Source organism: Zosterops lateralis, assembly GCF_965231275.1.
Source record: "Zosterops lateralis genome assembly, chromosome: 1".
NCBI lineage: Eukaryota > Metazoa > Chordata > Aves > Passeriformes > Zosteropidae > Zosterops > Zosterops lateralis.
In genome coordinates, this window is record NC_139762.1 from 78,001,097 (window position 1) to 78,014,379 (window position 13,283).

The 13,283-nt window shown below is 42.9% G+C and overlaps 1 protein-coding gene and 1 long non-coding RNA gene across 3 annotated transcripts in view; one reads left to right on the plus strand and one right to left on the minus strand.

Annotated features, from left to right (window-relative positions):
- MYO10 (myosin X) overlaps positions 1-3,141 on the plus strand; it is a 163,271-nt gene extending 160,130 nt beyond the window's left edge. The window contains 3 exon segments of the mRNA XM_083866016.1: positions 404-856; positions 1,223-1,414; positions 1,696-3,141. Coding sequence (XP_083722142.1) covers positions 404-856; positions 1,223-1,414; positions 1,696-1,806 — 756 coding nt within the window. The 3' untranslated portion in view covers positions 1,807-3,141.
- LOC310911955 overlaps positions 1-13,283 on the minus strand; it is a 28,467-nt gene that overhangs the window by 10,839 nt on the left and 4,345 nt on the right. For both annotated transcript variants that reach the window (XR_014590604.1, XR_014590605.1), the window contains exon 2: positions 5,634-5,745. This is a non-coding gene — a long non-coding RNA (uncharacterized lncRNA). The remainder of the gene's footprint in view (positions 1-5,633; positions 5,746-13,283) is intronic.

The following is a 13,283-nucleotide window of genomic DNA, read 5'->3' on the forward strand; positions in this document are numbered from 1 at the left end:
ACAGCCAGATTACTGACAGCAGTAAACAAAACTGGAGACCTGTTTCTTCCTAATGCCCTTGAACACAGATGGCTTCTCAGTCAGATGTTTAGATCCTGTTTTCTTCCCTTTACATTTTGTTTTCCTTTTTCATAGTTCAGTTACTCTTAGATATGGGAGTTCACTAAAAGTTATCCTAGTAAAAGTAATTCCCATTTGGCAGGTTCCTCAGTTGCCTTGCAGTTCTTCTGGTAAATCCAGTCTTATCCAGCTTAAATTTGCCAAGAGATTTACCCCATTTGATTTATTTAATGGATCATTTATTTCAGGTCCTGGGTTTGCCTGGGAGTAAATCTTCTCCCCTTGTTTCTTGTATTTCTTTCAAAGACTGCTTTATTAAAAGCTACCTTTTTTCCCCTGACAGGCTCATGAAGCAGTGATTAAAGGACATTATCCTGCTCCTGAGGAAACTCTCCAGGTCCTTGCAGCTTTGCGTCTTCAGTACCTTCAGGGAGATTACACTGTGCACACCACCATGCCAGAACTGGAGGAAGTCTATCCCTTGCAAAAGCTGAAGTCTAGGATTACACAGTCAACCAAAACATTTACTGCATCAGAGAAGGCTGAGAAGAAACGAGCCAGCTTTCTTGAAGGAACACTGCGGAGGAGTTTCCGCAGTGGCTCTGTCAGCAAACAGAAGGTTGAGGAGGATCAGATGTTAGACATGTGGGTCAAAGAGGAAATCTCAGCTTCCAGGACTAGTATTATTGACAAATGGAAAAAACTCCAGAGGATGAATCAGGAGCAGGCCATGGCAAAGTACATGGCTTTGATTAAGGAATGGCCTGGCTATGGTTCAACACTCTTTGACGTAGAGGTAAGACCATATGAACATTCAAACTACACCTTACACTGTATAGGTGGTGATTTCATTCCAGAGCAGTGAAACCATAAGTACAGTATCACAATGCTCAGACAGCTGATGTAATAAAACTTTGAGCTATTAAAAGCCTACTCCCATTGGCAAGCACTGTAGCTATTTAAATCCACCATAAAACAGAGGGACAGAATGCTATTCTGACAGGTTGCAAACAAGTATAAGTATAAAAGGCTCCATTTAAAGAGGGACAAGCAATATGCACTTTTTAACAAATTGTTACAGACAAAAACATCAACAGTAAGTGTTGTGTGGCTCCCACTGTTCCCCTTGCTGTTAATTTACGTTTGTTTTTTTTTTCTCTAGTGTAAAGAAGGGGGATTCCCACAGGAGTTGTGGCTTGGAGTCAGTGCTGATGCAGTTTCTGTCTACAAGCGTGGGGAAGGAAGGCCTCTGGAGGTGTTCCAGTATGAACATATCTTGTCATTTGGTGCTCCACTTGCCAACACCTACAAGATCGTGGTGGATGAAAGAGAACTGCTTTTTGAAACCAGTGAGGTAAGAGCCAAGGTAGTTTTGTTTATTGTGGTCTTCCTGTTCTGATAGCCAGGCCACTTAGTAATTCAAGTAATGGCTGCAAACGTTAGAGATTTGTTCAAGATCCCTGTAAAGCTCAAGGGAAGACAGAATGACATGGATGGAAGTGCTGAGTATTTTTATATGTTTAGCTGCAAAAGGGTTTTGTTGAAAGCTTGACAGTTTTATATTGTTAGTGTCCAAAGGAATTAATTCATATACTGTTACCTTACTGAAAACTGTGCTCTTCATACTCTTGGCAGGTGGTTGACATTGCAAAGCTGATGAAAGCTTACATCAGTATGATCGTGAAAAAACGCTACAGCACCTCTCGATCCGTGAGTAGTCATGGAAGTCAGGGCAGCTCCAGGTGAAAACAAAACCAGTTCTACTGCACCCTAAATAGAATATATCACTCCTTGGCCTCAGAACGACCTGGGGACATTGATCACCTTTGTTGACAAGCTAACCAAGAACCAGAGTTTCAACGGAAAATGTCTTCAAACAATGTTTTAGAAAGACCACAGGGGGCAGGGGAAAATCAACTGAAATAGTCACCGTACTATGCTGGCTCATTCAAAACTTTCCAAAGCATTATTACCTTCAGTTGATGTAACAAATGCCTTAAGACTCGATCCACTGCAATACATGCAGTAATAAGTGCCTTACAATATTAAGCCTAACTTGTATTGACCTAAAGTTGCTGATAAAAGTCAAGAGGATTTCCTTTGTCCTTTCAGAACACTGAAAACAAAGTTATATTCATCCATTCTGCACTAATCTACTGGCCTGTATACAGGTGGGAAGGGGGAGGGAAGAAGAGCAAGGTATATTTTTTTGGAGCGCTGCTGGCAGCTTTCCTGATGGACGCCAACACTTTGTTTCCCCTTGCTTCCATGGATGTGCACATTGTGCATGCGTATTTGAGCTGTCAGTAAAATTTGACAAATTTTATTCTGTATTTCACAAGTCTTTTGAAGCAAAGGGAATAAGTATGTGCAATGGTGTAAACAGTCTTTCTGTACATTTTAATAGTTCAGAGTTATAGTTGTTACAATTGTATGGTTACTTTATAAGCAGTTTTATTAACAAGTAAATTCCAAAATTTTCATACATTGATTTTACTTTTGCAAATATGTATTACCATCTAAGTAGCAGAAGTCTGCATTCTGTATCTGCTGTATGATAAAGAGAGATGTAGCTGAGAATATTTATAGACTGCTCTAATATGGAAATACAGTTATCAGTTCAATTCTCCGTAATGTCAGCTTAAGTTTTTAATATTAATTTTTTTCTTTGAAAGACATCACTGTTTTATACTTCTGGCTGGACTCCTCAACCCAGACTGACTGCCAAAGGCCAGAGCCCTTCAGAGTTGACTAGAGAAGGCAACTTTTTACAATGCAACTGCTTTAATACAGAGTTTTCTATTTTACCTGGTTGCCTGATGAAGGTTCTTGACAGTACCCTGTAAATAAATTGGGGAATATCGGCTAATAATAATTTGATTTTGGACTTTTATTTTTGTACAGAAATACTGTAATATAAGGCAAAACTTTGTTCAAAGGTATCTTTTTGTCCACAGAAAAAAAAAATTTAAAAAAAGAAACCTGAAAAACCTTACTGTTGTTAAAAACCTCAGCCTTTAAGGAATCATGCCTACTTACTGGGAAAAAAAGTCCAGCAATAAAGAAAATATATGTAACGTGCTCTGTTTCTATTTTCTACTGAGTCAGACTTGCAAAAAAAACGCTAATTTCCTGTCTTCTCAGGAGGCAAGCCTACAGCACAGGCTACATAAGAGTGCGTGTGTGTGTGTGTGTGTGTGTGTGTGTGTGTGTGTGTGTGTGTGCGCTTTTGCTTAGAAAGATGCATGTGTTGTGTGCTGCTTTGGGGCAGGTTCCCTTGTCCATGCAATGTGTCTTTGCATGACATAGAGGGAAGGACTGCATAGCAATTCCGTGCCACAGGGAATGTGCAAGTGAAGCTTTTGCTATTTATGTAGCCCTGATGAAAGATGGCTGTTTTTTATTAGCCAGCCACATCATGGCAGTGCAGCATGCACTGCTCTCATACTGTACATAGCCTTTGTAGACTACAAGGCTTGCTCTGAGAAATCCTCCACCCTCCTCTCACTGCCAGACACTTCCAGTCACTCCATCTATGACACCACCCTTCAGTCCCTAAAGGCTTGCTAAATCACACTACTAATGTAATATACCTACCCTCCCAGAAAAGGTTAACTTAATTTAAGGATGACAAGAAGAATGAAAGAAACTATAACTTCAGTATGTTAGTTACACACACAGAGTATCTGAGATTGACCTTTTTTATTTTTTTAATTTTTTCCATATGCAAGTTGTTTAGAAAGAATTTAGCTTCTCCTGGAAAGGCATCCTTGGAATGGCACAATTTATATATTTCAGCCAGCACAGCAAAAAAGTTTAATTTTGCCTGTGCATAAACATGTTCAGAGAAGTCCCTGCACATCAGCATAATCAGTAATTGGTTAACAATCCAGGAATACACAACATGACAGTTGTGTACAGGATCACAGTCTTGAGAAGCAGACACCACTACCTGATTGATGTGCCTCCTTACTGACTTCTGGATGCTCTCAACCATTGGGAAGGATGCTTGCTCTCGGTCAGTACATAGAAGTGCCTGTAACTACATCAATGTAATTAGGAGCTGAACTTCATTCATGCCAAGTCTATCAACCTGCCAGGCAAATCTTAGTCCTCAGTTACTGAGGCAAAGAGAAAAAATTCATAGTTGTCAGTACTCAACAGAATGAATGCACAGATTATCAAAATAAATACATCATAATAGACACACCTGAGTTTGGAAGTGGAATGCCTGTCCATGCACTTGGAACTGACCCCATTTGTGGAACTGCCACTCATTCCCCTCTGGAAGATTGTGGTTACCCCAGGTGGTTACACCAACTTGCCAGAATCCCTCCAGGAGCAGACATTGGGTTCCCAAGCCTTGGACTGCACCTGGTGGAATACAGCCACGCTGAGGAGAGCCTGGAGCCCACCAGCCAGGCACCCTGCAAGAGCACAAGGCTGGGCAGAAACCTTGCAGTCAGGCCTGGGAACAGTGTCAGCTGCAATGGAAATAAAATTGTATAGCTTCATCTTAGTATGCCCTTAAATCATAAAATTGCAGAATGGTTTGGGTTGGAAGGGACCTTAAAGATCATTTGGTTCCAATCCCCTTGCTGTAGGCAGGGACACCTTCCACTAGATCAGGTTGCTCAAGGCTTCATCCAGTCTGGCCTTGAACACTTCCAGATATGGGGCATCCACAGCTTCTCTGCGCAGTCTGTGCCAGTGCCTCACCACTTCACAGCAGAGAATTTCTAATATCTAATCTAAACCTGCCCTCTCTCGATTTGAAGCAATTCCCCCTTGCTCTGTCATTACATGCCCTTATAAAAATTCCTGCTCCAGCTCTCTTGTAGTCCCCGTTAGGTACTGGAAAGCTGCTCTAAAGCCTCCCTGGAGCCTTTACCAGGTAGAACGACCTCAACTCTTCCAGTCTGTCTTCATAAAAGAGGTGCTCCATCCCTCTAATCATCTTTGTGGCTCTCCTCAGGACTTAGCTGGCCATGCCTCAATTCCTCCTACATCTTCAGGCTTCTGTCTAGCACTTTCCCTCTGCCTCATAATACAATACGACCATTTGTCTGGGTGCCAGGATTCTTAATAAACTTAATTACAGAAGCTATGCAGAGGAAATTGCTTCACCCCAGAAGTGTTGCATCAGAAAGCTGGGTTTCAAGCCCTACATTTCTGAGGCATTACATGTACTCACAGGTCTGCACCAGCTCAAATGCCCCACACAGGCACGCTGCAGCACTGCCAGTCGTGCTGGCCCAAATCCATTTTACAGAAACATGGCTAGAGCAGTGTCTGCTTTTTCAGTGCTGGCAGACTCTTTCTCACAGCGCGTGCACTCCCACCACATATGACAGCACTGTCCTGAATAAAACCAATTCTTTGTGGAGCCCAGCCCTAGAAAGTCACTGCATTTCACTCCACAACCTCCCGTAACGTCACAACAGACACAAGGCCTTCGGTGCAATACAAAAACTCCCGTGCCACAACAGCCTTGGGAAGCCAGCAGAAGAGGGCAGCAAAGATCCAAGAAGTGAACTATACACCGAGTGGTTCCACCTGCACTATGAATTTACCTGGTCTTTATCAAGAAGTTGGCATAGGAGAGGGAACAGAGAGGGTCTTCTCATTGTTCTTGCTCTCCACTTGTCACAAACAACAGTCTCAGATTGCTCAAAGAATCACCAGCTAAAAGGTACCAGCAAAAGCAAATTTAATATTAAAGTGAAAGCATGACAGAATTTGTTTAAAGGTTTGCCCTACTGCTTAGTAGATGGGTAAAGCACACAGAGAAAAATTGGACTGAAATCTAAAATCAATCAATCTAAATCTAAAATCTACCAAAAGTAACTTACATGAGGATGGAAAAGGGGTAAGAATGGGAAAGAATAAGCATAAAAAGGAATGAGGACCCACTTATTGAGTCACAAGTTTCAGAGTAGACCCCTTTACCAAACTTAGTCCCAGAAGTGACCAATGGTTTAGGCCTAAAGGTTTAAACCTCATTTAAACTTAGCAGCACTTAATTGATAACCTAATTCAAACAATTTAACAAAAGATTCTACAGAATTTACTACAAGCATGACAGTAACTCACAGGCCTAACTTACTTACTAAACTAACATATTTAAGGATCTGAGAGACCAATATTCATAGTAAATTTTCTATGGCACATTCACACTTGCACACACACAGACCTAAAGGAGTATGTACCTGGGAAAATTTCCCTTTGAGTTCTGCTCAGGTTGGATGCCTTTGCATCTTTTCAAGGGGCGAAGGGTTGAACTTCAAGCAGTAGGGGTGTCACCCAAGGTCTGTCACTGGCTCAAAGTATGGCAAGTTTGAGAGTCCACTGGCCCTGAGAGGCCCCACTCAGAAGGAGGCTGCCAATTGCAGCCCACTGTGGTCCTGGAGAATTCACAGGGTCTCACTTAGGACTGACACTTACAGAGTTGCAAGAGAGCTGGCTTAAGTCATAGTAATTTTCCATCCTGGCAGCAATTCAGGTCAGTAATTTCTTCGAAAGTTTGATAACAAAAACATTGTTCCACTTGAGTTGTTCTTCAGGCAAGAAAAATCATTTTCTAAGGGTGTTTGTTAAAAAGCAGGAGCTCAGCAGACAGCCCAAGTTCCTGGGAACAGTGTTTCTTCTGAGCTCAAGAGGAGTTTAGCCCCGGTGTTACTTCCTTTTTCTTGCATAAAAGTTCATTTTTCCTTTGCTCCCTGACATCCACACACATCTCCTTGGGCAGACAGGAATCACACTCCTGATATTACCAGCTGACCAACAATAAGGGAGACAGGCACAGGGACAGGGCCAGGCTTGCCAGAGGTTTAGGAAAGGGGAGAACTATAGTAACCAATCTAGTAGCAAATGGAGGCTTAAGAGAGGAGATTTAATTAAGCAGACAAAACCTCAACCACTAGACCGGACTATGGGGTATCCCTCTGCACCCCGACTGGGATATTAAATACTTCTGTTAAGTGCCTGTACACACAGTAGGGGAAACAGCAGGAGGAGTGAGAGCTCTGTGTGCAGTGACAAGGCTTCGACCTCACTGCAGTTACGGAGACGTGGTGGGATAGCTCCCACAGGGGAATGTTGCCATGAGGGGCTACACACTGTTTAGGAGAGACAGACCAGCCAGGCACAGTGGTGCAGTTGCCCTCTCTGTGAGGCAACACTTGGAATGCATTGAGCTCTGTCTCAATATGAGTGAGTGGGGTGGATGATGAGCAAGTCAGGAGCTTATGGGTCAGAACAAAAGGGCAGACGAGTAAGGCTGACACTCTGTGGGTGTTTGCTCCAGGCTGCCTGACCAGGAGGACAAAGTGGGTTAGGGCTTCCACAGGCAATTACAGCAGCCTCAAAATCACAGGCTCTTGTTCATGTGGGAGACTTCAACCACCCTGTCATCTGCTGGAAAGCTACACAGCAAAGCACAAACAGGCCAGGGGGGTCCTGAAATCAGTAATTTCTTCCTGCCACAGATAGTGGAGGATCCCACAAGGAATGGTGTGCTGCTCAACTTATAAACAAACAGGGAAAGCCTTGTTGGAGATGTGAAGGTTGGATGCAGCCTTGGCTTGTAGTGACCATGAGATTGTGGGGTTCAGTAACAGGTGAGGAGGAAGTGAGGCAGCAAGTAAGATTACAACCATGGGCTTCAGAAGAGCTAACTTTAGCCAATTCAGGAACCTTCTTGGAAGAATCCCACAGGAACAGGCCTTGCAGGGAAGAGGGCTCCAAGAGAGCTGGTCAGTATTCAAGGATCACTTCCTCCAGGCTCAAGAACAATGCATCCTGATAAGCAAGAAATCAGGCAAAGGGAGCAACACACCTGTTGGATGAAAAAAGAACTGCTGTCATTACTTACGGATACATGGGAAATATATATGAGATGGAAGCAGGGTCAGGCCACTTTGACTCACAGGTTGTCAGAGTAAGCAGAAATGAGGCAAGGAAATTAATCTGGGATTAAATTTGGCCAGGATGTCAAGGAAAAGAAGGGCTTTTTCAAATACATCAATACAAAAAGAAACAAAAGGATAATGTGGAACTGTTACTAAATGGAAGGAGGTCCCTTGCTGAACGCCTTCTTTGTATCAGTCTTCACTGACAAGGGATCAGTCCTCAGGGATCTCTGACCCTGGAGACAAGGGCAAATGAACGTCAGGAGGAAGACCTTCCCTTAGCTGAGGAGGATTTGGTCAGAGAACACCTGGACAAACTTGAGATCCACAAGTCCATACACCTTGATGAGATGTATCCATGAATTCTGAGAGAGCAGGTGAGAGATCATAGCAAGGCTACTAACGATTGATCACATTTGAAAGGTCATGGAGATCAGGAGAGGTGCCTGAGGGCTGGAAGAAAACAAATGTCACCCCAGTCTTCAAAAAGGGCAAGAAGGAGGACTCAGAGAACAACCAGCCAGGCAATCCATGGAAGAGTGATGGCGTGCCTAATTCTGAAGTGACAAAACAAAGATGGGAGAAGTAGCCAATACCCCAAAAACACCATGCAGCCCTTCAGAAGGACCTTGACAGGCTGCAGAGATGGACAAAGAACTGTCTGAAATTCAACAAGGGAAAATACAGGGTCTGCCCCTGGAGAAGAATAACCTTATGCACCAGGACAGGCTGGGGCCTGACTTGCTGGAAAGCAGCTCTGCAGAGAAAGACCTCAGAGCCCTGATGAACAACAAACTGTCCATGAGCCAACGGTGTGTCTTTATGGCCAAGAAGGCCCGGTATCCTAGGGTGCATTAGGAACAGCATTGCAGGTGAAGAGAGGTGATCCTGCCCCTCTGCTCAGTCCTGGTGAGGCACATCTGGAGTGCTGCGTTCTGTTCTGGGCTCCTCAGTACGAGACATGGAGCTCCTGGAGCAGGTCCAGCAGAGGGTGAAAAAGATGATTACAGGGCTGGAGCATCTCTGTTATGAGGAAAGGCTGAGAGAACTGGGCCTGTTCAGCCTTGAGAAGAGAACTGAGGTGGAGTCTTACTGTCTTGGGTCACAATATGTAACCAAAAATGTGTATTCTATTGCCATCTGTTGAAATTGGCTGGGGAGGTGTTTTTCTTTGTCTTCTATGACCCATTCCTCTTAATTCCAGTGGGGAGGGGTGGGTGCTTCCTGTTAATGGGCCAGCTGTTAAAACCAGATGGGGCAATGTTCCTTATCTCTTCCATGACCCATCCTCCCTCCAGGGGGATATCTTCTGTTAATAGGCCATTAAGGCTCACCACATGACTGATAAAATTACATCATCCCATTTTGAGATGCTCCACCCAGTGGGAGGAGCCAAGCATTCCTACCTGGGAAAAAATCCTGCAATTCAGAACTGCAGGATAGCCTATTTTTCCACTGGATTTCCAGGAGGAAGACTAGACCCATCTCACCACCACTGGAAACTTCTACAGGATCATCTCTACTCCAACAGAACCACATCTGCCACTCCAGAAGGACTCATGTGGACTGCTACCAACACCCTGACCAACAAGGTGTCAGGTCATTCTGACTCTGTCATTACTTCTAGGAATTTTTGTTTGTTTGTTTGTTTAATGCTACATTTCTATTTTTAATATTCCTAGTAAAGAACTGTTATTCCTATTTCCATATCTTTGCCTGAAAGCCCCCTTAATTGCAAAATTATAATTTGGAGGGAGTGGGTTCACCTTCTCCATTCTAAGGGAGGCTCCAGCTTTCCCTGGAAGACACCTGTCTTTCCAAACCAAGACACTTATCAATGTTAATAAGCATCTGAAGGGAGAGTGTCAAGAGGATGGAGTCAGACTCTTGTAAGTGCCAAGCAGCAGGACAAGAGGCAGAAACTGATGCACAGGAAGTTTCACCTGACCACGAGGAAGGACTTTTTTACTGTGCAGGCGCCTGAGAACTGGGGCAGATTGCCCAGAGAGGTTGTGGAGTCTCTCTTACTGGAGATATTCAAGAACTGTCTGGACACAATCCTATGCCATGTACTGTAGGGAACAGGGATGACCCTGCTTGAGCTGGGAGGTTGGACCAGATGACCCACTGTGGTCCCTTCCAACCTGATCCATTCTGTGATTCTGTGAAACATCTTCTCATTTGAATGCATTAGAATTAAAAAACAATAGATTCTGATGAAATTCCATCTTCAGGTCCTGTGTTCTCAATCATAAGGAAGGCTCTTGCATGCACTCTGCACAATTCCATATAAATTCCATATTTATTCTGCATTCTGAAAGACATTTCCCTTTTTTCTTATACCTTGCCTTCTGAGAGAGTATTTCCCCATCCATACTACCACATTCAGATGTCTAGATACAGTGCCAGCATCTAGTTTTCTCTACCTAGGCACTTCTCTCACTAGGAACTTCTCAGTTTACTAAACCTAACATTGCACTTAATGTTTTTACTTAGATCAGTCTTTGTACAAATACAGCCAAAATGTCCAAACTTGCTGATCCATAATAATTTTGATCTTCCTTGACAATTACAACTTCTGCATGAATTTGCCTGTTTCATAACCTCTAAACAAATGCTGGGCTCAAAAAGGTTGCTGGCCTGCTTGGCCTGCTCTCACGCAAAGCTGACTGAAGAGTGGAGCTAAACCTATAAAGTCATTATCGATTCTCCACCACATACAATCAAACAGGTAATGCCATCTAAGAGATTACAGTAATTAGCTCCAAAATTAGATCCATGAAAATCAATTATTCTTACTGATCTTCTACACAGCATGATTACACAGACAAGAAGATCAGCATAGTTTGGTGTTAAACATCTATAAATTGTTGCATAAATATTTTATGAGATTCCTGTACAATACTATATCTGGGCTAAAAAAACTTAAGTGGCTTAACTGGCTTTGACCATAGGTGTTGAGCCATACATTTTCTTCTGCAAACTCCCTTGTCCCAAGTCCTAAACAGTCACATCAGAAATACTATTCTTTCTAAGAACTCAAGACATATAAATATTTAATAATTGCTAAAATAAGTGTATATAATTGCTACATTAGCTCAATTCTATAAAACCTGGATTCAGAAAAGAACAACACTGCATTTGAGCATGGAATATTTACTACTGTCCTTGCACACTTTGACCAAACAAAAAGAAATACCTGATATGGGAGATATTAGAGCTTCCTAATCATGATCTCTGTTACAGAAAATATAAAACTGAGGCATTATTCTTCCATACATTAATTCATTGTTGAGTTCTACTCTTAAAGGTTTGAGTTCACAGGCATTAAGAAGCATAACCTCTAGCAGTGAGGGGAAAAAACCCCCAAATATTACCATTTTTGAATAAGAAGCAGCATCAATACTCATATATTTTCATCCCTTGTGTTAAATTTTTCATCTTATGCCACCTGGTGTTATGCACCTTGTATTGGGTTTACATGGCAAGGTTCTGGTAGCAGCAAGGGACAGAAGAAGGGGAACTACAGGGGTGGCTTCTGTGAAAAGCTGCCAGAAGCTTTCCCTATGTCTGCAGAGCCAATGCCTGCCAGCTCCAACACAGACCTGCTCTTGGCCAAGGCCAAGTACATCAGTGATGGTGCATCAGTACCTCTGGGATAATATATGTAAGAAGGGGGAAAAAATTGCTGTGCAACAGCAAGTGGGAGACAGGAATGAGAACCTGTGGGAGAAACAACACTGGTGACGCCAAGGTCAGTGAAGAAGAAAGGGAGGAGGTGCTCCAGTCACTGCAGCAGAGATTCCCCTGCAGCCTGTGGGGCAGCTCGTGGTAAGGTAACTGTCTCTCTGCAGCCCATGAAGGTCCATGGAACCAGAGATCCACCTGCAGCCAATGGAGGATCCCACACTGGAGCAGGTGGGTGCCCAAAATAAGGCTGTGACCTTGTGGGAAACCCACAAGGATCAGCTTTAGTGGCAGGACTTGTGACCCCACAAGGAACCCTCACTGGAGCAGCCTGTTCCTGAAGGACTGCACCACATGAAAGGGACCCTGAGCTGGAGCAGGGGAAGAATGTGAGGGTTCCTCACCCTGAGGAAGAAGGAGCAGCACAGACAACATGTGATGAACTCACTGCAGCCCCCATTCCCTGTTCTTCTGCACCACTGTGGGGAAGAGGAGAATGAGAAATCAGGACTAAAGTTAAGCCCGGGAAGAAGGGAGGTGTGGCGGGAAGTTGTTTGGAAAGCTGTTTTAAGATCTGGTTTTATTTTTCATTATTTGATTGGGAATTAAACTAATTTCCCAGTGCTGAGTCTGTTTTGCCTATGACAGTAACTGGTGAGTGATCTTTCCCTGCCCTTATCCTGACTGCTGAGTCTTTCATTATATTTTCTCTCCCCTGCCCAGTTGAGGAGAGGAATTAGGGAGTGGCTATGTGGGTACAAAGCCATGGTCAAGCTACCATATAGTTTTAGTTTACAAGGTCAATCAGGTCTCATGTATTCCAACTGCCCAACAGATAAATATTTCAGTGGAACACAAGAGTATTTTGAAATGCACAGACTTGTACATACAATACTTTAAATACATGTCACGGTCCTAATTGTATTTTGCATATCACAGGACAACAATTAATGCACTCCTGTTCCATAGTTAAATATTATATTACAGTTAAATAAAAGAACAAAGAGTTTGGGGTGTAGTTTCAAACTAGTCTGCCAATTATTAATTGGAAAGTTATTCTACACTTCAACAGTAACTAGGAAAGATATCAGAGTTTAGTGAAAAGATGCAGGAGATATTCCATAAAAGCATACATGAAGCTTCAGGATGAAATAGGATTACTTAAAAGTGCATGATACATATGTCACTTATGACACCAGCCTTTCAAGAGTTTTGAGGGATCTAGGCAACTAAAGACTTTTAATGTTAACTACTCAATATTATAATAAAGCATGTAATGAGTGGACACATGAAGAAATATGATCTATTGAGAAGAGATAGCATAGGTTCTGATTAATAAAGCCCTGCTCTAGAAGCCTGCTGAAGTTCTCTGACAGACCTCTGAATGAGGGCAGTCTGGTTTACCTGGATTTCAAAAAGGGTTTTGGCAAAATTCATCACCTAAGGCTTAAAAAGGAAGTTATGTATCCACATAAGAAGTTCTGATGTGGATAAATAATTGGCTAGAAGATAGGGAACAGACAGTAAGAGCAAACAATTCATTCCAAACAAAGGAAGGAGATCATTCCTGAGGTTTGGGAGAGGCTCTAAGACCTTCAACCTATTGAACAGTGAACTGGAAAATGA